Source organism: Perognathus longimembris, chromosome 3 (assembly GCF_023159225.1).
Source record: "Perognathus longimembris pacificus isolate PPM17 chromosome 3, ASM2315922v1, whole genome shotgun sequence".
Classification (NCBI taxonomy): domain Eukaryota; kingdom Metazoa; phylum Chordata; class Mammalia; order Rodentia; family Heteromyidae; genus Perognathus; species Perognathus longimembris.
Genome location: NC_063163.1, coordinates 118,254,475 through 118,282,130, shown reverse-complemented (window position 1 = coordinate 118,282,130; position 27,656 = coordinate 118,254,475). Strand labels below are relative to the sequence as shown.

At 59.7% G+C, this 27,656-nt stretch overlaps 1 protein-coding gene across 1 annotated transcript; it reads left to right on the top strand.

Annotated features, from left to right (window-relative positions):
* The first annotated feature begins 5,316 nt into the window (after window positions 1-5,316).
* On the top strand, window positions 5,317-26,564 carry Trim29 (tripartite motif containing 29). The gene is made up of 9 exons (XM_048340993.1): window positions 5,317-6,184; window positions 13,580-13,675; window positions 14,330-14,563; window positions 15,585-15,783; window positions 16,877-16,975; window positions 19,068-19,160; window positions 20,640-20,735; window positions 23,524-23,600; window positions 26,395-26,564. Exons 1-9 carry the CDS (start codon window positions 5,369-5,371, stop codon window positions 26,455-26,457), a joined length of 1,773 nt encoding a protein of 590 aa, XP_048196950.1. The 5' UTR covers window positions 5,317-5,368; the 3' UTR covers window positions 26,458-26,564.
* Window positions 26,565-27,656: the final 1,092 nt, after the last annotated feature.

Sequence of the window (27,656 nt, the reverse complement as noted above, 5' to 3'; positions counted from 1 at the left end):
AGTTGTTTCTAGAATCCAAACACTGGAGAGAAAACTCAGAGGTTGTTGTATCCATTTCCCCACCAGAGTTCACCCCCCAATCAGTCCTCTAGCCCATCCTGCTGTCCAGTTTCCATCCCTGTAGCTGCCTGGTAGCTGGTTCCTCTTGTGTCCGTCTAGATGGATGAAGGGAGCCTTCCTTCATTGAACAACCCCCGTGAGGCTAAGGAAGGCGTGATCAAGCCACCCCTGCCCAGGCTAAAGAATCCAGCCTCAGATCCACGATGCTGCCGTCTCGTCCTGGGACTTCACAGGTGGAAGCTACAGGGTGAGGAGGAGAGCCAGGAGGAAACCCTGCGGTTCCCCTTCATGGGGCGTGGGGGAGGGGGCACCGGAACAAAAACCCACGGAGCAGTTCTTACACCCCTGCCCGGGCTAGGCCCTCCTTAAATCCCGCAGCTGGCCTCTTGGGGAGCCAGAGTCAGCCTGGCTTTGTAGGCAAGGGAACTGGCTCAGAGAGATCAGGTAACTTGCCCAAATTCACACATCCAGAAAGCCCTGGCCTCCTCCACGCTGGCTGCCGCACCTGCTGCTGTCACCCAGCTCCCAGCCAGCCCCGCAGACGCCTGGCCGAGCTGCGCTCCGCCTGGAAAACCGCGGGCCCGGGGAGCCAGAGCCGGGCTGCGGCGGGGCGGGAAGCAGGCAGGGGCCGCAGAGAACTAAACATCCCATCCTCCTGTGTAGTTACACACAATGAGGTTTGTCTCCTCAGACTGGAAACTGCAGGAGCCACGTCTGAAATCCAGAGGAGAGTTGGAAATGTGGGCAGGAGCTGCTGCAGATGGGAGGCAGCATTGCTTCTTCAAGAAACTTGTTTCTCAGAAAGGCAAAATGCCCTCGTGCACCTGATCATACAAAATGAACTCTAGGAAATGGAAGCCGGAGGTTTGCGTCTTTCTTGCTGTTTTTGTTCTGTATGTTCGTTTATATGTCTTTGGCAGGGTTAGGAGGAGGCAGAAATGGAGGGACAAGGGGTGAACAAATGTAGTATTCACTGGATACTATGTTGAAAATGAACTGTACAACTGTGGGTAGGAGATGGGAGGGAAGAACTGAGAGAGAAGGAGGGAAGGGGTGACATTGTTCAAAAAGAAATGTGAAATGTACTCTTTACCTGACGTATATAAATGTAACCCCCTCTATATATCACCTTTGTTACAACAATTAAGAAACTGAAAAAATAAAAGAAACCTGTTTCTCAGTCTCTCTTTTTGCTGGCTGCAGGGAGGGAGGAGAATGGCTTCAACTGTCTCCTAAAGGAAGCTGGGGGGGTGGAGGAGGTCCCGGTGGCAGTCAGTGGGTGAGCATTTGGTGGGGGTCCCTCCTGGCCGGAGCGCACCAAGGGGCAGAGCTGGGGTCACCTGCACTCCATGGGGGAGGGGGGGTTCTTCTCAGGAAGCCACGTCTGCCGCCTCTTCTTTCCTCCTAATGCTCACCAGAGATGAGATTGGGGCGGGCAGCCTCATTCTGCAGGCCGTAGCTAGGAAGTTTCAAGCTAGATCCAAGGAGGGACGGGATGGGAGATGCATGGCTGGAAAGGGCACGGGATCCTTTTCTTTGCTTCAAGTCTTTGACGATGCGCGAGGCCCCTCTGTGGCCCAGAGTGGTGGGTCGACCGGGAACGCCCCCTTCTGAAGCCTTGCCACTGCGCCTGGGAGGGGCAGAAGAGAGGGCCGATGGGAGCCAGGGGTCGAGAGGCCTCGCGGAGCTGCCACGCTCCCCTGGACCATCCTCAGGGCCCAGTCCAGACCTGGGAACCGGAGGGGTGGACACCTGGGCCCGCTCTGGCTCAACTCAGGGCTGGGGAGCTGGGGGTATAGGTGGGCCAGACCAGGCCTCCCCCACAGGGCAGCTGCTCTGTGATTTCTTCACTGGGTCTTTCCAGCCCTCCCGTCCTAAGCATTCCAGGAGATTCACCTTTGCCTCCAAGGGAAGAGAGCCTGGGTCCTGGGGGAAACCAATCTATCAGCCCCGCTGAGAGTTCAGCTGGATGAGTACTTGTACAATCAAAGCTCCCCTCTGTGGGGAGCACACTTCTGAGCATGGAGACAGAGCCCTGCTCAACCCATTCAGACCTCTCTCTCTCTCTCTCTCTCTCTCTCTCTCTCTCTCTCTCTCTCATGTCATAGATCCCATCTGCTCTGGGCAGCCCAAGCCTTCGGCATAGATTTCTCCTCTTCACCGTTTACCCCACATTCAAGCCCTTTCTGTATCATCTTCTTCCCATTAGACAAGTTCCCCAAGGCGTGTAAGAACTAGCTCACGCCATGGTGGCCAGCCCCTGCCTGGACGGGTCACACAGCGGGAAGCTCAATCTGCGTGCAGGAATGAGCCGTGAGCACGGTGGTCTCAGCCGATGCCTTCTCAGTAGGCCCCCAGGGAGCTTGTAGAGCTGAGAGGTGGGGGTGACCCCTACAGCGGCTCCACAGGAGCTTCTTCCCCTGCACTTATTATTATTTTTTTGCCAGTCCTGGGCTTGGACTCAGGGTCTGAGCACTGTCCCTGGCTTCTTTTTGCTCAAGGCTAGCACTCTGCCACTTGAGCCACAGCGCCACTTCCGGCCATTTTCTATATAGGTGGTACTGGGGAATCAAACCCAGGGCTTCGAGGCGAGTGCTCTTGCCACTAGGCCATATCCCCAGCCCCTCCCTTGCACTTTAAACCACTGGGGCCTGGTTCTGTCCATCAGGACAACTGGGTGTGACACTCTCCAGCACCTCACCATGACCCCTGCTGACCCCTGGTCACCGCCAGTCTGCCCCTCCTGGAGGTGTTGGAGCAGTTGTACACTAGCTCCAAGTGCGCAAGGACCCACTGCTTCTCCTCCCAGCTCTCCTAGCCCAGTACAGAGGAAGAGGCCAGCAATCACTGCAGACCAGCGCTTTCCCACCCGGGAAGACCCAGCTGCTCAGATCCACGAGCACACCTTTGTAAGCCACTTGCTTACCTAGCTACGATTTGTATACTTCCTTCCTCCTCCTTCTCTCTTTCCCTCAACCTCTCCCTTTCCCCAATTATGTTAGCCAATCTCCACCTGCCCATCCATCCACCCATCCATCCATCCATCCACCCATCCACCCATCCATCCATCCATCCATCCATCCACCCATCCACCCATCCACCCATCCACCCATCCATCCACCCACCCACCCACCCACCCACCCACCCACCCATCCACCCATCCACCCATCCATCCATCCATCCATCCATCCATCCATCCATCCATCCATCCATTGTTCGGTTTCCATTTATCCATGAATCTATCAGCTATATAACTGCTATCCCTTTATCCATTTCCATTCACATCTGTCTGTCTTTTATTTCTTCCTTCTATCCAAACACTCACCCACAAAAGCTTTCTGGGTATCTTCTCTGTGTCAGCCTATTCCCGAGGCTCAGAGTAGTTCCTCAGATTGCTGGAAGGCAGATGCATAAACTCTAAGGACTGGAAGAGGTCTGCTAGACTCACTGCGTACTGATATTGAGTCTGAATCTGATCGCTGGCCTTCCTTTGGTCCCTTCTTGTTTCCTCTGTTATTTCTCTCCCAGTCTGATCTCCCAGAGGGGAAGAGGGAGGGAAATGTCCCCAGCAGCCTGCATACCGGAACATCAGAACAGCTCTCTCTCTCTCTCTCTCTCTCTCTCTCTGTCTCTCTTTCTCCCCTCAGGCAAGAGCCCCCTGGAGCTGAGCCTGGCTTTCTGAGAAGGGGCCCCCCCATCCTTGAAATCCTCCGGAGCTTGCGTGCAAGTCCCCAGCAAGTCCAAACAAGAGGGGGCCTGGGCGGGGTCTGAGCATGGAGCCTTCAGGAAGGAGGGGAACACCGGTGGTGCAGCCAGGGCTCCCCACGCCCCAAACACACACCTCCTCTTAAAACCCAGCTACTTTGTGAGCTAAGCTGCTCTCTCCTCTTTTTCCCAGGGCTGTGATGGCAGAGGATTAGCTGCTCAGCCAGGCTGAGCGGAGGGCGTGGGCTCCTGGAGCCTGACCAGCATTGCAGGCCCAGGTCGGACGCCCAGTCCCCTCCACATGGCCCAGGGCCTGCCGCTGCCACTGTCTGCCTACCCTGCCCTGTCCAGCCTGTCCCATCCCCGGGGGTGTGTGTGTGTGTGTGCCTGTTATGCAAGAGCTGAGGGTCCCTGGGTTCCCGCGGGGTTTAGGAAGACAGGGAAAGGGAACGGCTCTTAGTTTTCTCCCAGAATGTCAAGGCTTATCTGAGCTCTGGACTGGACTGGCGTCTGGTTTTTGGAGGAGATTGATTATCTGTGGTTTGATCTGGAGAACGTGGGCAGATTTTTTTTTTTAGTCACATGACAAACCCTGAAATGGGGGAGTATTGAGAATTTGGGCCCGTGGCTCCATCTTCCTGGCTGGCATGGCACAGATTCCCCGCCCCCCCCCCCCCCCCCCCCCGTGTGCTGAGTCTCTGGCCTTGGAATAGAAGCAGGTTGGGACCTGCTCTGGGAGACACCCAAGGCCTGGCTGTACCTCACGGGGGCCATGGGACCCAGAGACCTGGGCAGCCATCTTCTGGTGAGATATTCAGATGGCTTCATGACTCCTAAGCTGAAGAAGGGATGTTAGACTCCCCAGGGCCTTGGGTTCAAATCCTGATCTTGGCGCTGGAAGGAAGCCAATGAATGAGCTGTCTTCTTGGGGCTTTGGCTGCCTCATCTATTAAAGGACACGATTGAAGATGGTGTGAAAGCACGCGGGACGGTGTCTGCAGTTGGACGTGACCAACACCCTGGTCACCCAGCCTCCTAAGATCTCCATTCATGGGAGATCACGGTTCCCCTTCTGGGGAGAAACAACCCCTTGGTGTCAGGGCCGAGACTCCTCTGAAATCAGAGCCGCTAATTACAAGGCTATTTAGCTTGTGTGACCCAGTTCAGGGCCCTCTGTCCTCTGAGCCTCTCTTCAGACACCTCCTTTTCTGCCCCAGGGCCTTGGGGCTCAGCGAAGTCTGTTTGCCTGTGAGGACAGAGATCCCGCTTCAAATGCGTCAGAGGCAAGCTGCCGGGCTGGTTGTGGCGTGGTGGGAAGTGATTAAACGGAGGGAGGGGGGAAATGGCTTCTCAAAAGCAAACCCCAGGTTGGGGGGAATGCGCAGCAGGCGTGGCTGGCTCTAGCGAGCTGCTCTGCGGGCGGGCGGGCAGGGGGTGGGCAGGGGGCGGGCGGGCTCTCCGCCCGGCGGCTCCGCCTCCTTGCAGGTGTGTCTCAGGTGTGTCTCGGGGGCCCGTGGCCGCCTGCCCCACTCCCTGCCCGGACACTCGCCGCCTCACCCACCCGCAGCCCCAGTCGGCACCCAGAAGCCGCAGCCACTTCGCCATGGAAGGTGCGGACGCCTCCAGGAGCAACAGCTCAAGCCCCGACGCCAGGGACGCCCGCAGCCCCGCGGGCCCCAACGGCACCCTGGAGAACGGCACCAAGGCCGAGGGCCAGGAGGCCAAGCCGGGCAGCGGGCAGGGCGGGGAGCCGGCCGAGGCCAAGGGCCTGGGCAGCGCCCTGCGGGCGGGCGAGGGCAAGGGCGCGCTCTTCTCGGGCTCCGAGTGGCGGAGGCCCATCATCCAGTTTGTGGATTCGGGGGAGGACAAGGGCCCCAACTACTTCAGCATGGACTCCGCCGAGGGCAGGAGGTCCCCCTACGCCGGGCTCCAGCTGGGCGCCGCCAAGAAGCCCCCGGTCACCTTCGCCGACAAGGGCGAGCTGCGCAAGTCCATCTTCTCGGAGCCCCGCAAGCCCTCCGTGACCATCGTGGAGCCCGGGGAGGCCCGGAGGAACAGCTTCCCGCGGGCCGACCTGGGGGCCCCCCGGCGGGGCAAGCTGGGCTCCGGCTCGGGCTCCGAGGAGGTGCTGTGCGACTCCTGCATCGGCAACAAGCAGAGGGCCGTCAAGTCGTGCCTGGTGTGCCAGGCCTCCTTCTGCGAGCTGCACCTCAAGCCCCACCTGGAGGGCGCCGCCTTCCGCGACCACCCGCTGCTGGAGCCCATCCGGGACTTCGAGGCCCGCAAGTGCCCCTTCCACGGCAAGACCATGGAGCTCTTCTGCCAGACCGACCAGACCTGCATCTGCTACCTGTGCATGTTCCAGGAGCACAAGAACCACAGCACCGTGACGGTGGAGGAGGCCAAGGCCGAGAAGGAGGTGATTCGCTGGGCCCCCCTCCTCCCCTGCCCCTGTCCTGCTCACCCCGCCTGTGCCCGGGGCTCCCTAGCTTCTGTCTTTGCCGTGTTTGGCTCTTGTTCTATGTGCTTCTGTTAGTCTATTCTTACTTTGCTTGAACTCAGGGCTTAGGCACTGCTTCTTTGTTTTCTCATAAGGCCGGTTAGTGTTCTACCAGTTGAGCCACAGCTCCACTTCGGGCTTTTTTTTTTTTTGGTGGTTAATTGGAGGTAAGAACCTCACGGACTTTCCTGCCTCGGATGGCTTTGCACCATCATCCTCAGATCCCAGCCTTTTTAGTAGTTAAAATGGCAGACACAAGCCCCCAGCCCCCAGCATGACTGGCTTACATTTTTTTCTTTCCTCTTTTTCTGCACTCAGGATGAGGGGCTCAAGGTGAACCCCCACCCGCAATCTTCTAAGATCTATTTCATAGATTATCAAATGGAGGCTCAGAAAAGGCTGGGGGCTTGACTCCGTCCGCAAGACGCAACTGGTGGGCCTGCACGTCTGGGTGCGGCTCCTGGCTTGGTTGTCTTAAGGGAGAGAGAGAATGTCTCCTACCTGAGCGGGGCTGGCCCCTGGGAAGGGGCTGGGGGCTAAGGGAAGGTGCTAGAAGGAGAGAGCTGGGGGCCGCTGAGGCGTCCTCGTTGCGGGCTTTGTGTCTGCAGTGCAGTCACCGCTTGCTGCATCTGATGCCCGGCCTGCTCCACCTCTCCTGGCCTCCTTCAGGAAGGGCCCGCGGGGTGTGGCCGCAGCTGGACACCGCCGGGGCGGGGTGGGCATGGATGTGTGCTCTGAATGCGTGTGGGTGTTGGCACAGGTGTTTGCATGAGTCCTGTGTGTGGATTAGGTGGCATGGCTGAGGGGCGGTGCGGAGGCAAGTGGAGGCGAGTTGGCAGGACGTGCTGGGGAAGGCCCCGTGGGGGGGGTCGCTGTGGCTGCGGTCCCTCACCCCTCACCCCACAGGAGCTGGGCCTACGCTCCCTCAGCTCCCTGCTGTAGGTGGCCTTCCCGGGACAAAGCTTCCTGCGGCCGAGTGCATAGGACTCTAGTTTTCTGCAGGCTTTTGTAACCACAGAGCAGGGCGGCATTGGGTCCCTCCTCGCCTAGCCCTCGCCATCTCTCTCTCTCTCTCTCTCTCTCTCTCTCTCTCTCTCTCTCTCTCTCTCTCTCTCTATTTGTACCTCCCCACTACCCTTGGGCAAGGAGGGATGAGTTAAAGATGAGACCAGACAAAGATGCTTTCCAGAAGTTTCATGTTCACCCTGGACCTCTCTGAGCTTCAAGTTTCATACTGGGGGACAGAGCCGGGGCAGGGGCCGAGGGCCCATCCCTGCGGACCTCACCTGGGAAGTCGGAACAGAACACAGGGCAGGCATCCTTAGCCACAGAGACTGAAGCTGTGCGGCCTCAGCCTGGGATTCAGGCAGGATCGTGCTCCCCCGTCCTGCTTTTGCCTCCAATTAGCCGTTAGACAGTGGACAAGTCCCTTTCGTTCCCTTACTCAGTTTCCCTCCATGTGACATGGAGGGGTTGGGCTATGGTTGGTGGTCAAGTTCCCCCATGGAGTCCTAGATTCTTGGAAAAGCCTTGGAGTTCTGGAGGTAAGGAGGGGGCAAAAAGGTGCCCAGGGGGCAGGGGCTCCGGGTTCCCACCTCCCTGACAAGCCGGGCACACACATTGATCTACTTTCAGTACAGGCTTTGGTCCCAAACGCCATCGGACTATAGATAGGGTGCTACCACTGAACGTTCTTAGTCCCGGGAAAGAGGCAGTCCTGGTGGGCAGCCCCACACGAGGCACCAAGAACTCCAAAGTTCATGTTTTAGTTTGAGGGTTTCTGTAAGACTCAGATAATCCTTGGACTTGAGGGTTCAAAATATAGGTCAGGAGGCAGAGCTCAGACACACAGACAAGACGGACGCACCCTCCCGGGACTGCAGGAGCCCAGTGAGTCGGCGCAGACACGACCATGCCAGGCCTAGTGGAACATTAGTCTCTTTCTGCGCCCTGGCCTGGAGGGAGGAAGGAAGGGATTCAGCCAAGATGCATGTTGGGAGACAAAGCTCCTACGTCCTCAGGAGATGTGTGCGTTAGGAGAAAGTGCTAGTTCAACTAGAGTGACTGCAATAGCAGGACTCAGGGCAGCCCCCTCCCCCTGCCCCTGTGCACACGTGTGAGGAGAGCCCCACCCCCGTGCACACGTGTGCATTGTGAGGAGAGGTAGGGAGAAGTGGGGCTGAGAAGCGGGGCTGAGCTGCAACCGTCTGTTGAGCCCCGCTCTGCTGGAATGTCAGACGTGGGGACGTTGGCATACAGCAGGGGTAGGAGGAGGAAGGTCAATCCTGGCATCGTGTGGAGGCATCCCCTGCAGACCCAAACATCAGCCCCCACACAGCTTTCTGCCAGGAGCCTGGGCAGAACCTGCTCTACAGGCCGCTGTGAGGGCTGGAGGCTGGAAGCCCAGCCCTGTCTGGGTTAGTTGCACAAAGCTGATGATGACAGCGTGCTGTGGGTGTTGATTTCCCGGCCCTTTGCTCTACCTACAGACTCTGAGTAGACTGGGAGTAGACGGTGAGCAGAGGCCGAGCTAGGAGAAAGGTAACTTGGCATGGGGACACGACAGTGTCCTTTCCTTTGGTAAAACCTCAGGTCGCCACGTGTCTCCTTCTCCAAAATATCAGAGATGCGCCCTGGTCCCCCCTCTGCCTTTGTGTATTTCCTAGGCTAGGTGGCAAGTCACAAAGGATCTGGGTATCCCTTCCTGTGTCTGACGGCCCTTAGGACCTTACTCAGATGGGCCGCTAACTGCTCTGGCCTGGCTGCTGGGGCGCCAGCCTGGGCGACGTAGTCAAGGATGTTCTGATAGCACTCAGGCCTGGTGCTCCCTAGGGGGGGCTCAGCCTTGGTGTCTCCCAGCTCCACCATCTGGCACAGATCATCTCCTCCACCCTGACCCGTGGCTTTGACTCTCATCTGATTGGCCACTTCTTCCAGGGAGGCTGCTGGTCATAAGCAGCCGTTGATCCTTGGGTTTCTGGCCACATTGGTGTAGCTAGGCAGGAAAGCTCTTTGGGCGGACAGTGGGGGCTGAGATTTGGGAAGAGGACACAAACTAGGGGCCAGGGCCGAGGTACCCAGGAGCCCCCTCCTGCCTTTCTCAGATTTTACAGGGAGAATTCCCATTTGCTCTGGGATAGGGTGTGAGATGGGGCGTAGGTGACCTGCTGAGAGTCTGGAAACAGCCAAATAAAAGAGGTTTACAGATGAAAAGCAAGAAAGAGAGTGACTGGGAGGCAGGCAGGTGGCGGCTGGGTCTCCCCGGAGTGTGTCTGTGTGCCAGGTGCTGGGGTTGGCATTTGCATGGCCACAAATGCAGTTGACCTGTGGGGGAAGGTATTGTACTTGATTCGTGGATAAGGAGACAGGCTCGGGGATGCCAGGAGACCCATACCAGACACACTGCCTTCCTGGAGGACCAGAAGAGAATTCTTGTGCTCCCCGAGTCCAGGGGCTCCAAGTGGGGGCCTCAGGTGGATTCACTTCAGATTCCAAAGCCTTTCCTTGGGAAGATTCTGGCTCAATGGGTCTGGGCCTGGGGGTCTCTATTTTAAAGTCTCCCTCCAGGGTTCTCATGTGTGCCAGGGTGAGACTCAGAGATCTAGTCTAATTTACTACAAGGAAACCGAGGCCTAGGGAGGTAGGGCTCCCTCTGTGTCAGGATGATGTCTGTCCTGTCCCAGCAGGCCTTTCCCTCGTCTCGAGGCTAGGAGGGAGCCGAGACGCTGATCAAGTAGATGAACTGATTCGGGGCTGCTTGACATCTGAGTGGAAACAGGGAAATCTATCCAACATTTCAGATTCTTATCCAGATAATTACCATGTGTCTAGGAGTACAAATTTGGCAATTAACTGGCTCATTTGGCAAATGTCACAGCCCAAGGCCCATGCAATTAATTCAGGCCAGGGGATGATGGCGGTCAGCTGACACACCTTTCCCTAGGGATGGGGGGACGCACCAGGTCCATGTGCCTAGGTGAGTCCACAGGCAGGGCTACCCTGGAAATCCCTGTCCAGGCTGAGACTACAGGGCTGTGCCATCCCCCAGCTCCCAGGGACCTGTGCTCACCGACTGGAGGAAGGATTTCACAGCTGCATGGCCCACTGAGGGCTGTCCCAGGCATCAGAGAGGAGACGACCAGACAGTGTGGGAGAAGGAACAAAGGGAGCATTTAGAGGCAGGCCGGGGCAAGGCGAAGGGAACCAGGAGGGAGGGATGGAAAGGGGTGGGGCAGTGGGAAGCTGAGGCCTGTTAGACATAAAGGGCTCCAACCACATTCCAAGGGAGGAGAGAGAAAGAGAAAGCTGGGGCCTCCAGGGAGCAGTAGAAGGGAGAGAATCTGCAGATTGCTCATCTGAAAGGAAGGAGCCTAGGTTAGATTAGGGGTGAAGGGAAAGGTCAGTGTGCTACAGGAGTGCCTGGAGCCATTGCCCCTGGAGCTGCTCTGAAGAGAGCTAGTTCTCTCCAGAAGAGGGAGTCTTGTGGTTGTATTGGGCCTTGCTGCTTTCTTTCTAATCATGAGGTCTCAGGAAGTCTCAGGATCTTTCTGCCGAGGTTCTCTGCACCCGGAAGGCGGGACTAGCACCCAGGCCTTCCTTCCCAGGAGCATTTGCTGCCTGAAGATCTCTGGCCTGTGGTAGACACTCTGCAACTTCCCTCTTCCTGAGTCCTCCCACTGAGGACTCGGTGTCTTTAGAATCTTCCCAGGTTCTGTTATTTCCGGCCCAGGAAAGTCCACCCAGAACTAAACTGGCTCAAGGCGCCTCCCTAAAGGCCTGAGCCCAGCCCTCCTTCCCATGGGGAAGACTCCTCCTGGGGACAAGGGGCCATGCTAGCCGTGTCGCAGGGAGCCCACGACGTCCTGCGAGTCTGATCCTGCCCACTGTGGGTAGCAGGTCCCTCCCAGACCAGGTCCAACTTCTTTCATGCCCCAGAGAAAAGGAGGGCCAGTTCTGTGCCTCCCTGCCCCACTCTCCCGCCCACTGCCGCAGACAGCCCGTCTCCACTCCGGCCCCTGCCCTGCGCGGACCGGCCGGCCGCCTCTGCCCCACTTCCGCCAGGCTGCTGGCTCACACGTCTGCAGACTCAGGCCGCCCCCCCACCCCCCCAATCACTCACACGCAGGATGGACTGCAGGGGGACGACTCTCCCCTGGGCCTAGGTGCTTCTCGGTCTAAGCACCAGTGGATTCCGACCAAGTACTCAGTACCTTCCCCTTCCCTCTTTTTTTTTTTTTTTTTTGGCCAGTCCTGGGGCTTGGACTCAGGGCCTGAGCACTGTCCCTGGCTTCTTCCCGCTCAAGGCTAGCACTCTGCCACTTGAGCCACAGCGCCGCTTCTGGCCGTTTTCTGCATATGTGGTGCTGTGGAATCAAACCTAGGACCTCTTGTATCTGAGGCAGGCACTCTTGCCACTAGGCTATATCCCCAGCCCTTCCCCTTCCCTCTTGACCCAGGGAATCTATGCTCCCTGGGCGAGGCCTTCTCTTAACTGTAGCTGACCATACACCTCCCGACAGGTGACCCTTGGGATAATGCAGGCCACCCCTTTGGACTTCTCCTTCTCTAGTCAAACCTCCCACTCACAGGGGTTTAAGCCCACCCTTAGCCCTCCTGCTTTGCCTAGGGGCGGGTCCCAGGAGCGTGCTCCCTGCATGGGGAACTCTGTGCCTTCCTCCCCCATCCTCTGGACAGCAACTCCAAAGCCACCCAGCTGCTCTAGCCACTGTCAGCTCCATGGCCCTGGAAACGCCAGGCACCCCTCTGCACCTTCGTGGGGTGCTTAGGGGAGTGCGGAGCGGTGACAGGCAGGGCAGCTCAGGACTCCTGGGCGATGGAGCCCACGGTTCTGGAGGCTTGTGTGTCCTCCAACTCTACTTGTGGATGCCTCAAGGAGACAGCTAGAAGAAGGGCTGGGATCTGCATTCCAAACCCAGCGTTTGGGGGGTGTCTCTGAGCAAACCAAGACTTTCTCGGACGCAGTGCTGTTACTACTTGCCAGGTGCTCGCCTTCTAAGCTGGGAGGGCCCTGGGTGTTCTAGAGAGGAGCCCGGCTAAACTGAAGGCGTGCCCTTGACTTGACTGAATGGCGTTGACCTTAGCTTTATACCTCTCTCTCTTTAAAAAAAATTATTGTTATTATAAAGGTGATATACAGAAGGGGCATAGTTACATAAGCAGGTAAAGAGTACATTTCTTTCTGGACAGTGTTACCCCTTCCCTCAATCTCTCCCAGTTTTCCCCTCCCATCTCCCACTGACATCTTGCATAGTTCATTTTCAATATAGTGTCTGCATTTGTTCACCCTGTCTCTCCATTTCTGCGCCTCCACTTGCCCTCCCAAGGAGATATATAAATGAACAAACAAGATAAAAGTAAAACAAAAACAAAAAACCGCTGAAAGAAAAACAACAACCACCTTTGGTTTCCATTTCTTGGAGTTCATTCTGATACATTTCATTTGGTGTGCTCAGAGGAACAGGCATTCTGCCTTGGTGTTCCTCTCGGAAGAGCAGCCCCCTTCGGCTCACTGCGTGTGGAGGCCTAGAGACCCGTGTCGCTTACTATGTCTGAGGATAGTTTAGATCTAGCTTCCACCTATGAGAGGAAACATACAATGCCGCTCCCTTGCCTTGGCCTGGGTGACGGAAGCGTTCCCAAGAGGGGCCTCTCCCCTCACAGAAGGTTTGGGTGCCGGGACCCAGTGTTCTGGCACAATCCAGAAAGAGCCCAACCCAGACCCCTCCAGCATGCGTGGCCCCTGAACAGGAGCGTAGGGCCCTTACCCTCCGGTCCTCTCCCTCCCAGACACCCCGGGTGAGAGCCCCTGCCTTGCCGAAGCTGCGGGTGCTGTTTCCTTTCCCATAAACAGGTTTATAGCTGTGCCTGTCCAGACGGAGCCCGTGCCAGCGGCAATCTTGGCCCCGGCTTTCAACACAAGCCCCACGTCATGCCGCAGAAACGCTGCTTCCTGTGGCTGCTATGGGACACTCCCTGGGCTGGGCTGGGCTGAGGCCTCCCCCCCCCATGGCCTCATGGCCATTGAGAGGAGCAGGAATCCCACCGGCAAGCCTCCCCTCCTGCCTAGGGAGGTCCAGCTCCTACAAAGATGTCGCCAGGACGCCCTCATGGCTGGGCAGTGCAGGGGGCGGGGTTTGACCTCGTGACCAGCGTAGAGATCACTGTTAGCAGATGGATGAGTACTGAGCCTACCACGAATCTGCGTCTTCCATGGACCCATGGCCTGGAGGCCTGGGGGTCTGGTTCTGGTCCCCGTCCTCCCTCCCTGACGTCTCCCTCTCCCCACTCCTGCAGACGGAGCTGTCACTGCAGAAGGAGCAGCTGCAGCTCAAGATCATCGAGGTCGAGGATGAAGCAGAGAAGTGGCAGAAGGAGAAAGACCGCATCAAGGTGAGCCCGGGGCTCCTGCTGGCAGGAGGCGGGCCTGGGCCCCTGCTGACCCCACTCTTCTCACCTCCTTTGAGGTTCTTACCTTCTCCCCTTCTCCATCCTGACCAGACATATCGGTGGGCTCTTTCCTGTCACCCACAGCTCACTTGGTAACAAAATAAAGATCAAGAAATGCCGGCTCTTCGACTACCAAACCAGCAGACACTTGCCATTTCGCCCCTGCTTGTGCCAGGGTGGCTAGATGTCTGTCTGCTGTGGTTTGGGTAATTGCAAACCGCATGCTGAAGTTACTGGCTGCTGGCCCCGGTCACGTGAATGCCAGCCAGTTCCCTTTCTGAATGATGCGTGGTTCTGGCTAGGGCTTTGGCGAACCTGGCCTGGCTCATGAGAGATTGTCTGGGCCCACAGGGAGTGGCTCAGGCGTGGAATGGTGGGTCCACAGTGGCCGAGGAAGGGTGGCTGCAAGTTCCACTGTCCACCTATCAGCAGGGGGCAGCCTGCCGTGAAGCCCTTGAATGAGTTTCATGGCCAAGCGGGGTGGCCAAGCAAGGACAGCGGAAAGGCCCTCGTCCTGTGTGAGGAACCCAGAGATGGGCTTCGCGAGGGAGGGCCCCCTCCACTCCTTAGTGAAGCCCTTCTTTGTCCCTCCCCTAGAGCTTCACCACCAATGAGAAGGCCATCTTGGAGCAGAACTTCCGGGACCTGGTGCGAGACTTAGAGAAGCAAAAGGAAGAAGTGAGGGCTGCTCTGGAGCAGCGGGAGCAGGATGCTGTGGACCAGGTGAAGGTGATCGTGGATGCCCTGGACGAGAGGGCCAAGGTGCTGCATGAGGACAAGCAGACCCGAGAGCAACTGCACAGCATCAGTGACTCTGTGCTCTTTCTGCAGGTAACGGCATACCACCATTAGTCCTCCCTGCCCATCCACTCTCTCAGACCCCCCATCCGTCCATCTGTCCGTCCGTCCATCCATCCATCCATCCAACCATTTAATTCTTCCACCCAATCTACTCCCCCACTGAAGATGGAGGCACACGAATACCACCTTGCACTAACTTTGATTGCTATATACCAGTAGGGCCCCAGGCTCCGGTTGGAAAGAGCTCGGTGATTGATTTAGTATTGTCTGCTCCTGGGTAATGACTGAGTGCTGCTTGTTTATTATCTTTGATCTCGTCTGTTTGTCTACTCAACCATCCATCTTTCTGTCCAGTAGAATGTTTTGGGTACTCCTGGGTGCCCAGTACTCTATTAGGTGCTGTGGTAAATAGAGAAGTCTAAGACATGGTTTCTGCCCCCAAGCAGCTGCAATCCAGCTAGGAAGATAAGACGTGTACAATTAAAGAACAGTATAGAAAAGTGTGTAATTAAATGATAAAGCATGTGGCTCAGGAGATAAATGCCTGCGGAAACTCGGAGAAGGGCAAGCGGGCTAGAACAAGTGAAGGACGGCGTTATGGAGGAGAGGGAATTTCTGTGGGGTCTTCCAGGCCACGAGGAGGAGGAGGAGGAGGAGGAGGAGGAGGCATCTTCTGTGAGGTGGAAGGGAGTCGAAGGGCACAGAAGTGCAGAGTCTGGACTGATTGAGACGTGCAAAGGTGGGAGTACCTAGATGCCCCAGGAAGTCCTGCGTCTCTTTATAGCTTCATCCCAGATTCTTCCTAGCCTGTGTCATTTGCACAAACCTTCCCACTTCAGAGGCTGGGAACCATGGAGCCACAGATCAGATAGTAACATGCACTGGGCTTTAATTGGGCCTTTCACGCAGTAAGGAAGAGCAAGCCTAGAACCCAGCTCTCCTGGCTCACAGCACAGTCTTCCCGGTGGACTGTGGGCACCCACTTCCACACAAATGGCCCCACGGCTCCTAGAGACTCAGGAGGTTAACGGCTTCTTTTCTTCCTTGGTAGGAGTTTGGTGCATTGATGAGCAATTACTCTCTTCCCCCACCCCTGCCCACCTATCATGTCCTGCTGGAGGGGGAGGGCCTGGGGCAGTCGCTTGGCAACTTCAAGGATGACCTGCTCAATGTGTGCATGCGCCATGTTGAGAAGATGTGCAAGGCTGACTTGAGCCGGAACTTCATTGAGAGGAACCACATGGAGAACGGTAGGTGCCCTCGTGTGGGCAGGTCACCAGCACTTCTCTCCCGGGCTGAGTCTCTCTCTGTCTCTGTCTCTCGGTGGTGCTGGGGATTGAATCTGGGGCCTCACGCTTCTTGGGCGAGCGCTCTGCCCCTTGAGCCACCCCCCAGTCCTCTCCCGAGTCAACTGCTGCTGGGGACAGGCTGGCCTGTGGCAGGCACGGACCCTCTCCTTGAGGGTGCCCGGACTGGGAATCGGGGACTGTGGCCCCGTTGGACTCCTAGCTCCACAGCTGTGTGCTGAGCCTGCTTGTGTGGGCCAGTCTCCAGCCGTGACCTAGAATGCCGCCCGTACCTCGGGGGACTGAGCTGGGCGTGGCCTGCTGGACTGGGCTGGCGATGATGAGAGGCAGAATGTCTCTGACTCACCAGCTCTGCTGAAACCAGCCCCTCCTCTGAGCCAGGCTGCCCCTGCCGGGGTCACCTGAGTCATCTTCCAGAAAGCCTCGGAACCTGAGAAACGGCCCCATTAAGTCCTTGCCCATCAAGTCCTTTGAGGGCCTGAAGGCCGAGCACTTTCTCCAAAGCTCCACCCACGGCCCAGGCTCAGCAAAATGTCTTTCCCATGCAGCCACCAATGCCCAAAGGCAGCGTCCCTCTCCCGTCCCCACGGGGGCCGAGGGGGTAGAGGAGCCCCGTCAGGGACCAGCTGCCTGTCTCGTGAGGGCGCTATCGCGGGATGCCCAGCTGGGGAGGGAGGCTCCACGCAGTCTCTGGGCTGCCCACAGCCCCGGTTCTAGGTCACAGCCTCCACGCAGCTGTGGCCGGTGCCAGGCGGTGCCGAGGCGGCAGCCGGGGGAGGGCTGGGCCCTGCCCTGTCCTGTGGGGAGCCCTGGGGGGAGAGCCTCCTTTGCTGATGCCCTGTCCCGTGTCTGGCGGTGCTGCCCGGTGGCTGGCGGTGTGGCTCACGGGAGAGGGTGGGTGGCCGTGGCCCATCATTCAGACCCCGGATCGCCTGGACCGCTGGCTCTCCCTAGGTGGGGCCCAGGGCCGGGCCGCAGTGGGCCAGCTCGTCCTCCCCGCCGTCCCCTCCGCTGACCTGGCCCCTGTCCTTCCCAGGTGGCGACCACCGCTACATGAACAATTACAGCAGCTACGGGAGCGAGTGGAGCCCGCCAGACACCATGAAGAGATACTCCATGTACCTCACGCCCAAGGGTGAGGGCAGCCCCGGCCCCACGCGCTGACTCAGCCCGGCTCCTTCCTCCTGGGTGGGGCGGCCGGCCCGCCTCTGCCGTGCCCGGGAGCATCTGGGCATGTCCCTCGGTCCCCGCATGGTTACCAGTGTGTCTCCGCTCACTGTCCGGGTGACAGGTGTGCTGGTGTACCCAGCATGTCTCCGATCCTCTGAGCCCTCTCTTCTCAGGCATGGGAGCCCCTCCTCTAGCCCCCCCATCCTTCAGGAGGTCTCAGGGCCTCCTCTCTGCCGGTGCAGGGCTGTGTGGAGCCCTCACTTGGGTCCTGAGGAGTCCTGATGCTTAGGCCGCCACCTCCAGGGCCCCTCTATGCCGCCTCTGGGTTTTCTGACTTGCTACCCAGCTCCTCAGTTCTCCTTCTCAGGTCCCAGCATACTGGGGTGAATTCGGGGCCTCATGCTTCTTGGGAAAGCGCTCTGCCCCTTGAGCCACTCCCCTCCCCCCCCCCCCCCCCCCCGTCCTCTCCTGAGTCAGCTCCTGCGGCCTGGGACAGGCTGGCCTGTGGCTGGCACGGCCCCTTGGGCCCCGTTGGACTTGTAGTTCAGCCGCTGTGTGCTGAGCCTGCTCGTACGGGCCCGTCGCCAAGCTGGTGGCTCTGCAGTCCCCTGGAGAAGTGGCCTAGAATGCCACCCATGCCTCGGGGGACTTGGGTGTCACCATAGCTGTGCCTGGGCTGGGGTCTAGGCCGGGGCTGCCCTGCTCTGGTCGTGCTACTGCGAATTCCGAGGGCCAGCCACGAACCACAGTGCAAAGGCGAGCCATGGGCCAAGGGTAGAGGGAGTGTGCGTGTGCCTGTGGTGCAGAGTGGGGGGGTGGGGGGTGGGGGGGACCAGGAAGGGCAGGGCCAGAGTTAGGGCCGGGGCAGAGGCCCCCAGCTGTCACCACAAGAGCCGGATGCACCCACAGTGGGAGGGCTGGGAATCTGGAGGGTGAGTTCACTTGAGAGGAACCCCTGCACCCTACCAGGCAGTCTAAGGCGGGGATCCCAGCCACCCCCACCCCCCCATTTCTCTGACATTCCTGGTGCCGCCAGTTCCCTTCATCAGACAGCCCCTCCTTGGTGGCTCCTTGCCCTGGGTGTTGTTACAACTAGACTCATCAGTCTTCTCTTTCCAGAACCTTCTAGTCAGTGTGTACCCCAGCTGGGTTCCTTTGGCTTCCTTAACCCCCAAGAGAGGCTGGGCTGGCAGTTGCAAGTGGCTTCCGTGGGAGAGATGGAGAGCCAGCGTGGCCCCACTGTCGGCTGCCGGGAGGTGGGGGGGAGGGAGACTGCCTGGGAGCCCTAGGGTCTGCGGGCCCTGTGGGGTGGTCCTCACCCCTTTAGCTTCAGTGCCCCCCCCCCACCACAGCCTCTAGCTCTGCCTGTGAGTCATCCAGTGACATTTGTAGGTGGAAGAAACAGGTTCCCCCAGTGTCTCTGAGAGCCATGCGGTGGGGGGAGGGGGCACAGGTCCTCTTCTCCTCCCAGGCTCGGGGTAGGGGAGAGGCAGGGAGGGGCTGGTGAGAAGCGTCGAGGTCAGGGAAACTGAGCCACCCACGAGAGGCCGCCGGGCCCTGAGCCTGGGAGCTTGCTTCTGAGCGCATGAGGCGGGCTGTCCATCTCACGCCCTTCCTCGCGGGCCGCGCGGGGTCCGGTGGAGGGAGAACCGGAGGCTCTCGGCAGCCATGTGCTGCCGTCCAATGCAATGCCTCTGCCCCCACCATGGCCTCTCTCTCTTCTTCCTAAGCACCCCGTTTCTAGTCTCAAGTCATTCCCATGGGGGGTGGCTGAGGAGGAAAGTGTTGGCTTGTCAGCCTCCTGGGGACCCCCGGAACATCCTAAGTAGAGCAATCGTCCATCTTAGTCATCCAGGACTGTCAGGCGAGGTGAGGCCCGGTGCTCTGGGAACAGAGGACAACGGAGCACTTTCCACCCCAGACCACCTTCGACCTGATCAGCACTACAGCTCAGTCGCCCTGGGGGCTCTTGGGTCCTCAGCTCCTCGGAGTCGGAGGCCGTGGGTCCCCGCCGTGGGGTCCGCTTGTGCATGATGCCTCTCCTGCTCTCCCCATAGGTGGGGCCCGCTCATCCTACCAGCCGTCCTCTCCCGGCCGCCTCTCCAAGGAGACCAACCAGAAGAATTTCAACAACCTGTACGGCACCAAAGGTGGGGAGGGGCTCCATGTCGGGGGGGGGGGCAGGAGGGGGGTGGGGGTGGGCTGGCACAGTTGGAGGGGACACTGGACACCCCAGCAGGAGATCAGTGTGGGGCTCGGGGGCAGGAAGGGGGCCACTTAGCTCATGGTGTCTGGGGTTAGCTCTGGGGGATTCCTCCCAGCAACTACCGACCTGCGTGCCTCTCTGCCGAAAAGCCATAGGTGCTTCCTGGTGTCCTAGCTTAGCTAGGAAAGGAAAGGAAGGCCGGAGCAGGCGCATCCTGCCCAGGCCCAGCAGTGAAGGACTCCATTGGTGGAGGAAGGAGGGCATGGGGCCTAGGGAGAGACGCTCACCGTCCTCCTCGAGATCCTCTGGGATGGAGCCTGTACTGGGGGTTGATGGCCAACCCCAGCTCTTCCTAGCCACCGAGCCCCCCTCTTCCCACCTTCCCGGGGCAATCCCTGGCTACTCTGGGTGGATATTGAGTTGGGCGGCCCTTGCAGCTCCAGGCTGCCAGGAAGGGCTTGGGGGGGGGGTGTCCCATTCCCAGGCAGGGGGTGGGGGCTCTGAGACTCTGGCTTCGAGGTCCTCCCCATGTCCTGCGCCCCTCCCCACCCTCCTCCCTCCACCAGCTCCTCCACCTTGCACGTGGGAGCATCCCTCACCCACACAAAGGGAGCCAGAACCGAATATGCATATGCGATTGTAACACAGGCCTCGGGGTACAGGGGTGCGGGGGCTGGGCACACACTGCCTAGGGGAGGGGCCCTGGACGCTGACAAGCAGACTCCCCACCCAATTGCCAATGGAAGTGGGGGGAGGGGAGGGGGTCCCAGGCGTAGGTTACTCTGGGTCCAAAGCCCCAGAGGAGAGAGAAGTGAGGTGGAATGCAGGGGAGCGGGTGGGAAGGCGGGGGACCCTCCTGCGAGACTGTGGGCCGCACTGAGGGTTTGGCTCTCGACTCCGGGGACAGGGATCTGCAGGCGGCACAGGTGCACGACTGTGCTTGTACCTTTGGTTGATGGGTTGGTTTGGTCAGTGCTGGGGTTTGAACTCATTCAGGGCTGCGTGTTGGCCTGGCTTGGATTTTTTTACCATTTGAGCCACACTCCTCCAGCTTGGCTTTTTGCTGGTCATTTTGGAGATGGAGTCCTGTGGGCTTTTCTGCCTGGCCTGGTTCCGCGTTGTGATTCTCTGCATCGCAGCCTCCTGAATCTAGGATGATAGGCGTGAGCCATGGACTAAAGAGAAGCATGTTCTTGGCTAGAGAGATCACAGGAGGTCAGAGAGAGCTTCAGGATGGGCTGTGTGATGGTCCTGCAGTCTGCCTCCCCTCCCCTCCCCTCCCCTTCCTTCCCCTCCCCTCCCTTCCCCTCCCCTCCCCTCCCCTCCCCTCTCCTCCCCCCCCCTCTTTCCCCTCCTCTCCTTTCCTCTCTTCTCCTCTCCCATCTCCCCCTGGAGGTCTGATGCCCTCCCGTTGCTCTGCCAGGTAACTACACCTCCCGAGTCTGGGAGTACTCGTCTAGCATCCAGAGCTCCGATGACCACCCCACTGTTCAAGGCAGCTCCTCCTTCTCCCTGAAAGGTGAGCTCTCCCACGGGCCCCTGCTTTGGTCTCTGTGCCTCCCTTCCGGGAGATGAGAGCTTGGGCTGGCCAAAGGCAGGGGTGGGGGCCTGGGCCGTGGCATTTCTCAGAGCCCCTGGGACCACCTACTGGTCCCTTAACATGTGCTCTAAAAACAGGGCTCAAAGGCACCCCCCCAACCCCACCCACCAGGCTTTTACATCGTCCGATTGGTTTAACTTTGCTCTCCTGACAACTTCCTTCAGTGGAGGCCATTCGTACCCCTCGGAGTCACGTTGTGGAAGCCCCTTTGGGGAGCTAGGACCAGACAAGCTGAGCGTCCTTTTCCTACACCTGCCCCCCTCGACCCACTGGGGTTCCCAGAACTCAGAATGAGGCCAGGTGGTCGGTGCCTGCTGTCCCCTGGGGTTGGAGCCACCCTGAGGGGACCTGGCCCTCATATGGCTCCCAGGAGATTCTAGAAGCAGCTTGGGTGAACCGGGGTAGGGGGACCCTGTCTCCCTCTGGCCTCCAGAATATCTGATCTGAAAGGAGGGATGGGAGGCGGGTGCTCAGGGAGGAGAGGCTGCGGGGGGGGGTGCAGATGGACCCCAGCACTGACCTTGGAGTGGCCTTACACCGAGCGGGCCTTCCTGGGTCATCCTGCCCCGTCCCTGGCGCAGGACTCCTGCGTGGCTGGCCAGGGAAGGAAGGGGAGCTAGAGGGAGGGAGGGGGTTTTGTCCTGCAGAATATCGGGGAAAGCTCTGCTCCCCGGGTCAAGAGTGGGAATCTCCAGGACGTGTCTTGGCCTATCTGGCTTCCAGAAGATTCCATCCCTGGTCCCTAGTCAATTCTGGCACCGCTCCTCAGTGGCCTGCCTAGACTGGGGGTGGGGGGAGGAGGGGGCGCTGCTCAAACACGGTGCCTGGAGGAAGAGCCCGGAACGCGGTGGCAGCACGCAGGTGGCTTTGGGCAGGGCTCTGGCCGAGGCTGCTCTGCAGGGCTGAGCCCCCCCCACCCCTCCCGTGTTCCCCCAGGCGGGGAGCATGCTGGGCTTCCTGGGCAGCTCCAGAGGCTGAGCGGGTCCCAGAGCACGGAAGCCAGAGCGCAGGGCCCCCTGGACGGTGTGGGCTGCTAATGCCTCTCTCTCTCCCGGCAGGCACTGGGCAAACCCCCTATCAGTTCACCACCTTGGGACAGGCCACTGCTGAGTTTTCCAAGCCACTGGACCGCAGTGGGCTGTTTAAAAATAATCCCGGTACCTCCCATCCCCCGCTCCTCCCCTCTCGTCTCCCACAGCAGGGCAGACACCCCGTGTGGGGGCTCTCTGCCACTTCCAGGGTGCCCCGGCCCCTCCTTCCCAGAGCCCCCTGCCCTGCCACCCCGACGCACTCTCTCTGGACTTCTGCCTGCTGCCCGCGGCCGGGCTTCTCCACCACTCCGTCCCCGTCCCCGCCTCTCACGGCTGGCCTGGGATTTTCTTTCTGGAAAACCTGTGGAGGTTGCTCCCTGTCCAGCCAGGGCTTGTGGGACCCTTCCCCCAGGCTGCTCCGCACCCCCGGATGCAGGGAAGAGCCCTGGGTCTGTCTCCCCACCTGCCGCCTTGCTCGGCCCCCGTGGGAAGTGCTGCAGGTGGCCCGGGCGCCCCTCGTCCTTGTGTAGAGCAGGGAAGGACAGGGCGTGCCCGGCTAGGCCGCAGCCTTGCTGGACGGGACAGCAGCCAAGGACGGACCCTGGTTACTTCTCGGGCTTCTCGGCCCCCAGGCCGTGGCTCGTGGGTCCCAGCCTCCACCGCCCGTGTCTGAGGGCGGACGGCTGGCGCGGTGTGGCTTTTGCTGGTCTGTGAACCACGGCTCCCTACAGATAGATCCTTGTGTGCTGAAGGAGGGCTGGGGACCTGGTGCTTTCCAAGCCCAGCCGGGCCCCCTGCTCAGGGCTCCGGCTTGCTCATCGCTGCTCCTCTCTGGGCCCCCATTTCTTTAGTGAGGAAGGGGGACAAGAGTATTCCTGTGTGTATGTGCATGCATGCACACACTTGCACGCCTGTGAGTGTGCTGGTACTAGGGCTTGAACTCAGGGCCAGGGCGCTGTCCCTTAGCCTTTTCTCTCAAGGCTAGTGTTCTACCACTTGAGCCACAGCTCCATTTCTGGCTTTTTGGTGATTGATCAGAGATAAGAACTTGGACTTGGCTGCCTGGCTTGGCTTGGAACCTCGGTCAGTCTTCAGATCTTAGCTTCCTGAGTAGCTAGGGTTACAGGCATGGGCCAGGGTGCCAGGCAAGAGTAGGAGCTTTGGCATCTGGCAAATTCTGCCAGCCCCTTACCTGCTGTGCAGCTGAGGCAAACTGCTGAGCAACCGGAGGCCGAGCCAGGCGGGGTGCAACCCACCCCGGCCGGGCACAGTGGGCACAAAGCTGGGCTCCGAAGTGAGGAGCAGACTCAGGATACCTCCTGCTGGGAGGAATCCTGCCAGGAAGTGCGTGCAAGTCACCCTTTTGGGTTCTGGAAGAGAGGGGGAGTCCACGGGGTGTGGGGGGGAGTCCACGGGGCAAGTGTGGCTATGCGCACATCACAGTGGTGGGGCGCTCCCCCTCCTCTGGCCTGCCTCGCTGCTTCCCCCCTTGGCTTCCAGCTGCCAGTTGTGGCCCCGGATGCTCGCATGCCTCTTCAGGTGGCTGCACTTGGTTCGGGGCTAGATGGCGCTTGGGGGGGGGGTCTTTGGGGTAGGCAGCTGTGCTGCTCTGGACTCGGGGGGGGGGTCCCTGACCACCAGCCCCGGCTCCCTCTGACCAGCCTTTGTCTCCCCAGGCTACCCCTCCCTCATGCGGAGCCAGACCCCCAAGGCCCAGCCCCAGACTTGGAAATCTGGCAAGCAGACCCTGTTGGTGAGTGACCCCGCTCCAGGAGGGCGGCGGGGAGAGAGCACCCCGCCCTTCCTCCTGTGCTGGGGCCGGTGGGAGGGAGAAGGGTAGACAGCCGGGGCTGGAACAGCTCCGTGCGGCGAAGGCAGGAGAGAGCCAGGGCTCGCGGGCAGGGAAGCTGGGTGGGCCCACACTCGTGAGCAGCTTGTGCAATCACTGTGCACGTGGCTGTTGGTGCCTGTGGTTGGTGGCTTGATCTTCACGTCCTCCGGGATCATGGGATTCGCAGTCCAGGAGTTGGACATCCTGGAGATGGATCCCCCTCCCCCTCCCCCTCCCCAGGGCAGCTTTCTGGCTCTGAGAGCAAAGACTTGCGGAATAGTATGGGGGCCGGGAGGCCGGAACATTAGAAATCCGTATCAAATAGAGTCCCACGGGGCCCAGGTCAGCTGCTGGCTGTAGCATCCTGAAGGAGGCACACACCGTCTCTGGGACTCTGCGTCTTCATTTGTAGGATGTGGTGTTGAGCCGGGTGTGGGTGGCTCGTGTCTGTAATCCTAGCTACTCCGGGGGCTGAGATCTAGAGGATCTCAGTGTGAGGCCAGTACAGGCAGAAAAGTTTCACTAGACTCCAACATAACCAGCGAAACGCTAGGCTGGAGATGTGGCTCAAGTGGCAGAGCACCAGCTGAGCAAGTGCAAGGCCCTGAGTTCAAATTCCTATACCATCCCCCCGCCCCTCCCCCCCAAATAAAAGTGAGTGCTTAGATGAAGCGATCCCCGTGATCCTTTAGACCTGAGGACTCTAACCTCTGCCTGAGAGGGCGGTGATCGGGACGGTCACCTGCTGGACCGCTACCACCTGCAGTGCTTCTCTCCGCAGGCCTAGGCCACATCCAGGGGCCCTGCCAGGTACCGCAGAGGCCCCAGCCCTCGTCTCCCACAGTCTTTGCACTTGGAGGTTAGAGCACGAGGTCGTTTGCTCTGGGCCACAAAGAGGCTGGGGTTGGTTTAATTGGAAACAATCTTTAATTTGAGGGCAAGGAGAGCTAACTGACTGTGTGTAATTTGGAGCCTGGCCCAGGGGCACCGTATCCGCAGGACTGCAGGAGGGGCCGCGGGAGGGAAAGGGAGGTTTTTACTGCAGACTCAGCCCTTCTCTGCCCTGCCGTGTGCCCCTAGGCCTGGGTCCCCACGGAGCAGGCTCTGAACCCCCTGGGGGCTGCAGGGGAGGATGCTGGCAGGGGCTGTGTGTTTGTCCTCCGTGCTTCACTTTCCCTACCTGTAGAATGAAGTAGATGGCTTACGTGATTGCATGGCCCTTGGAACTTTCTTTTATTTCATTGTTTTTCTTGAGGTCCTGGGGTTCGAACTCGGGCCCCGTTCTTGCTTGTCTGGAACTCTATCATGCCTCCAGCCTGGCTCGTTGTTGCTGTTGTTGTTGGTGGTGGTGGTTATTTTTTGAGATGCAGCTTGGGCTGTCTTTGAACCGAGATTCTCCAGATTGCAGCCTCCTGGGTAGCTAGGATTATGAGCGTGAGTGCTGACACCTGGTGTCTTTATGACTTTCCACCTTGAGCCGGAGAGGACCTGAGGGTGGTGGGCCTGCTGCCTGGAGGTCATGGGCCTGTGGCCTCACCCACCCGCCATTCCAGGCCTGTCCCAAGTCCCTTTACCCCGTCCACCCGGCCTTCCCGACAGGAAGGCTCGGGCCTCTTCCAGCTCCGCTCTTGGTTTTGGGGACCCCACTGGGATCCGGGCTGGCGGTGAGGGTTGGGGAGCTCTGTGTCTTTCTCCACCCAGGGTCTCAGTTTCTTCCTGTGGTAACTGGTTTAGCCCAGGGCTAGGCTAAGCCCATCACCCAGGCAGGAGTCCTGCGGTGAACCAGCTGCCGGCCGTGGCTGCCCCAGAGATACAGCCCTGCTGGGACAGGGCCGGGGAGGGCTTTGGCCGCTCTGGGGTGTGTGTGAGAGGAGGTGACATCTCTGCTTGGGGATCAGGCTGAGCCTCCGACTCAGATCACCTACAGGGCCACTGTCTGGGACCCTCTAGGGGCCCATGATGTTTGCAGGGGGCAAAGTAGCAGCTTCATTTTGTTCTTCTATTTCATCCTAGGGCTTGGGGGGGCATCTCTGGGCCCAGATATGAGGAAAGGGGGCCCCTGAGCGTCCAGAAGCACCCAGGGCAGTGTCCCAAGAGGCAGGTGCTCCCCAATGCCAGTGGCGGGGCAGGATGAGTGAATGGAGGGGGCTGTGGGATCCTGGGCCCGTGTCGGGCCACACTGCGCCCCTCTGTCTGGGAGAACCTGAGTCAGTGAAGCCCTCGAGACACATGAAATGATGCCAAGATTGAGGTGGGAGGCCGGACTCTCGAGCTGACCGCTGGGGCCCTGGGGCGGGCTGCCTGGCCTTCGTTTGCTGGGTGATAGGAAGGATGCAGCAACAGCAACTTGCTCGATGGGTGGTGGTAAGAGCAAAGTGCGTCGGCCCACAGGAGGCGCTGGGCGCAGGGCTGTAGAGCTCCGTAGAGCAGACAGCGCAGGGAAACGTGGCGGCGGCCTGCGTGCTGGCGGGGCCTTGCGGGAGGCGGAGGCTCGAGCGCATTAATCCAGGGGCAGGATGAACCCAAACGGGAGAACCTGAGGGATCCACTCTGCTCTCGGGGTGGATGGACAGAGCCTTCCAGTCAAGCCACAAGGGCCCTGGGTGGGGGTGGGGGGTGGGTCTAGCCCCCCCCCCCACTGCTTCTGAGGGAGCTGAGGGCCATGTCTGGGGAGGTGGGCTTGCTGGCTCTCTAACCTGTCCTATTTTCTCCGCAGTCTCACTACCGGCCATTCTACGTCAACAAGGGCAGCGGGATCGGGTCCAACGAGGCCCCATGAACTTGGCAGGAGAGACGCAGCTCGTCACCGTCACCCCTGCCCTCCCTACTGCTTCTGCCTGCTAAGCTACTGTATTCTAGCTGGGGAGCAGGGAAGCATCGAGCTCTGCCCTGCCCCCTGCAGCCTCTGCCAGCCCTCTCCGGGCATCCTGGACTCTTCCTGCCGCCCCACCAGCCAGGCCCCTTTCCTGCTTGGTGACTTACAGTGGTCGCCGTGATTCCTATGCTCAGAGGTTCACCTACCACAGGGGTGAGGGACAGGTGGCTTCTCCCTGCTAACCGCCCCCCTCCGCCTCGGGCTGGGCCACTGGCTGACAGGGCACCAGCCTGCCTCACTGCCAGTGCCCTGTGTCTGGAGGAGTCAGTAGGTATCTGGCCAAGGCCGGCTTCCTAGCCCCCAACCCTACAGGCCCACCTTTTCCCCAGCAGCCTGGTGCTGTGGGGCTCGGCGGGGCCTCTGTACCGCAGCCAGCCTCGCAGGAACAGAGCCGCCGCCTCCACAGATGGAAGCCTCCCCTCACCCCCGTGGCTTGGTCCCATCCTGCCCTGGGCTCGCCCACCCACATTGAGGCTATGGTCCCTGGAGGGCGGGCACTCCTGCCTGGCAGGACCATCTCAGCCCAGGGATTTCTCTCGTCCACCTGCCAGGGTTAAGCCACATCCGCATAAAAATGGCTACCAGATCCTGAAGGAGATAGCACGGGCTTGCAGGGTTCCCTTCACTGTGGAGCTTGGTTTTCGCTGATGATGGAGAGCGAGGAGGCAGGTGGTGGGGTATCACGCGCTGCCTGGGTGGGGATTCTGCCCTCTGCCCTCTGCCCTCTGCCCACCCTCCATGTCACTTATGAAGGCACCCTGGGCCTGGAGAGACCCAAGCAGGGCCAGCACAGTGGGGTGAGGCTGACGGGGCTGAGCAGGGGTGGGGATGGGGACTTTCAGCTTGGGCTTCCCCTCCTGAATAAACCTCTCATCCCTCACTCTCGTGTGTGTGTGTGTGTGTGTGTGTGCGTGCGTGTGCACACGCGTGCATGTGCGTGTGTGCTCCTGAGAACCTGGGGCTGGCACACATGTAGACACCTTTCCTCAGGCCAGTGTCCAGCCATCTTTCATTGTACCTGGGGTCTCCATCCCCTGCCCATGCCAGGCCGAGTCTCTGAGGCCTAGAGACTAGAACTTTCTGAGGGAGGCCCTGGTTAACAC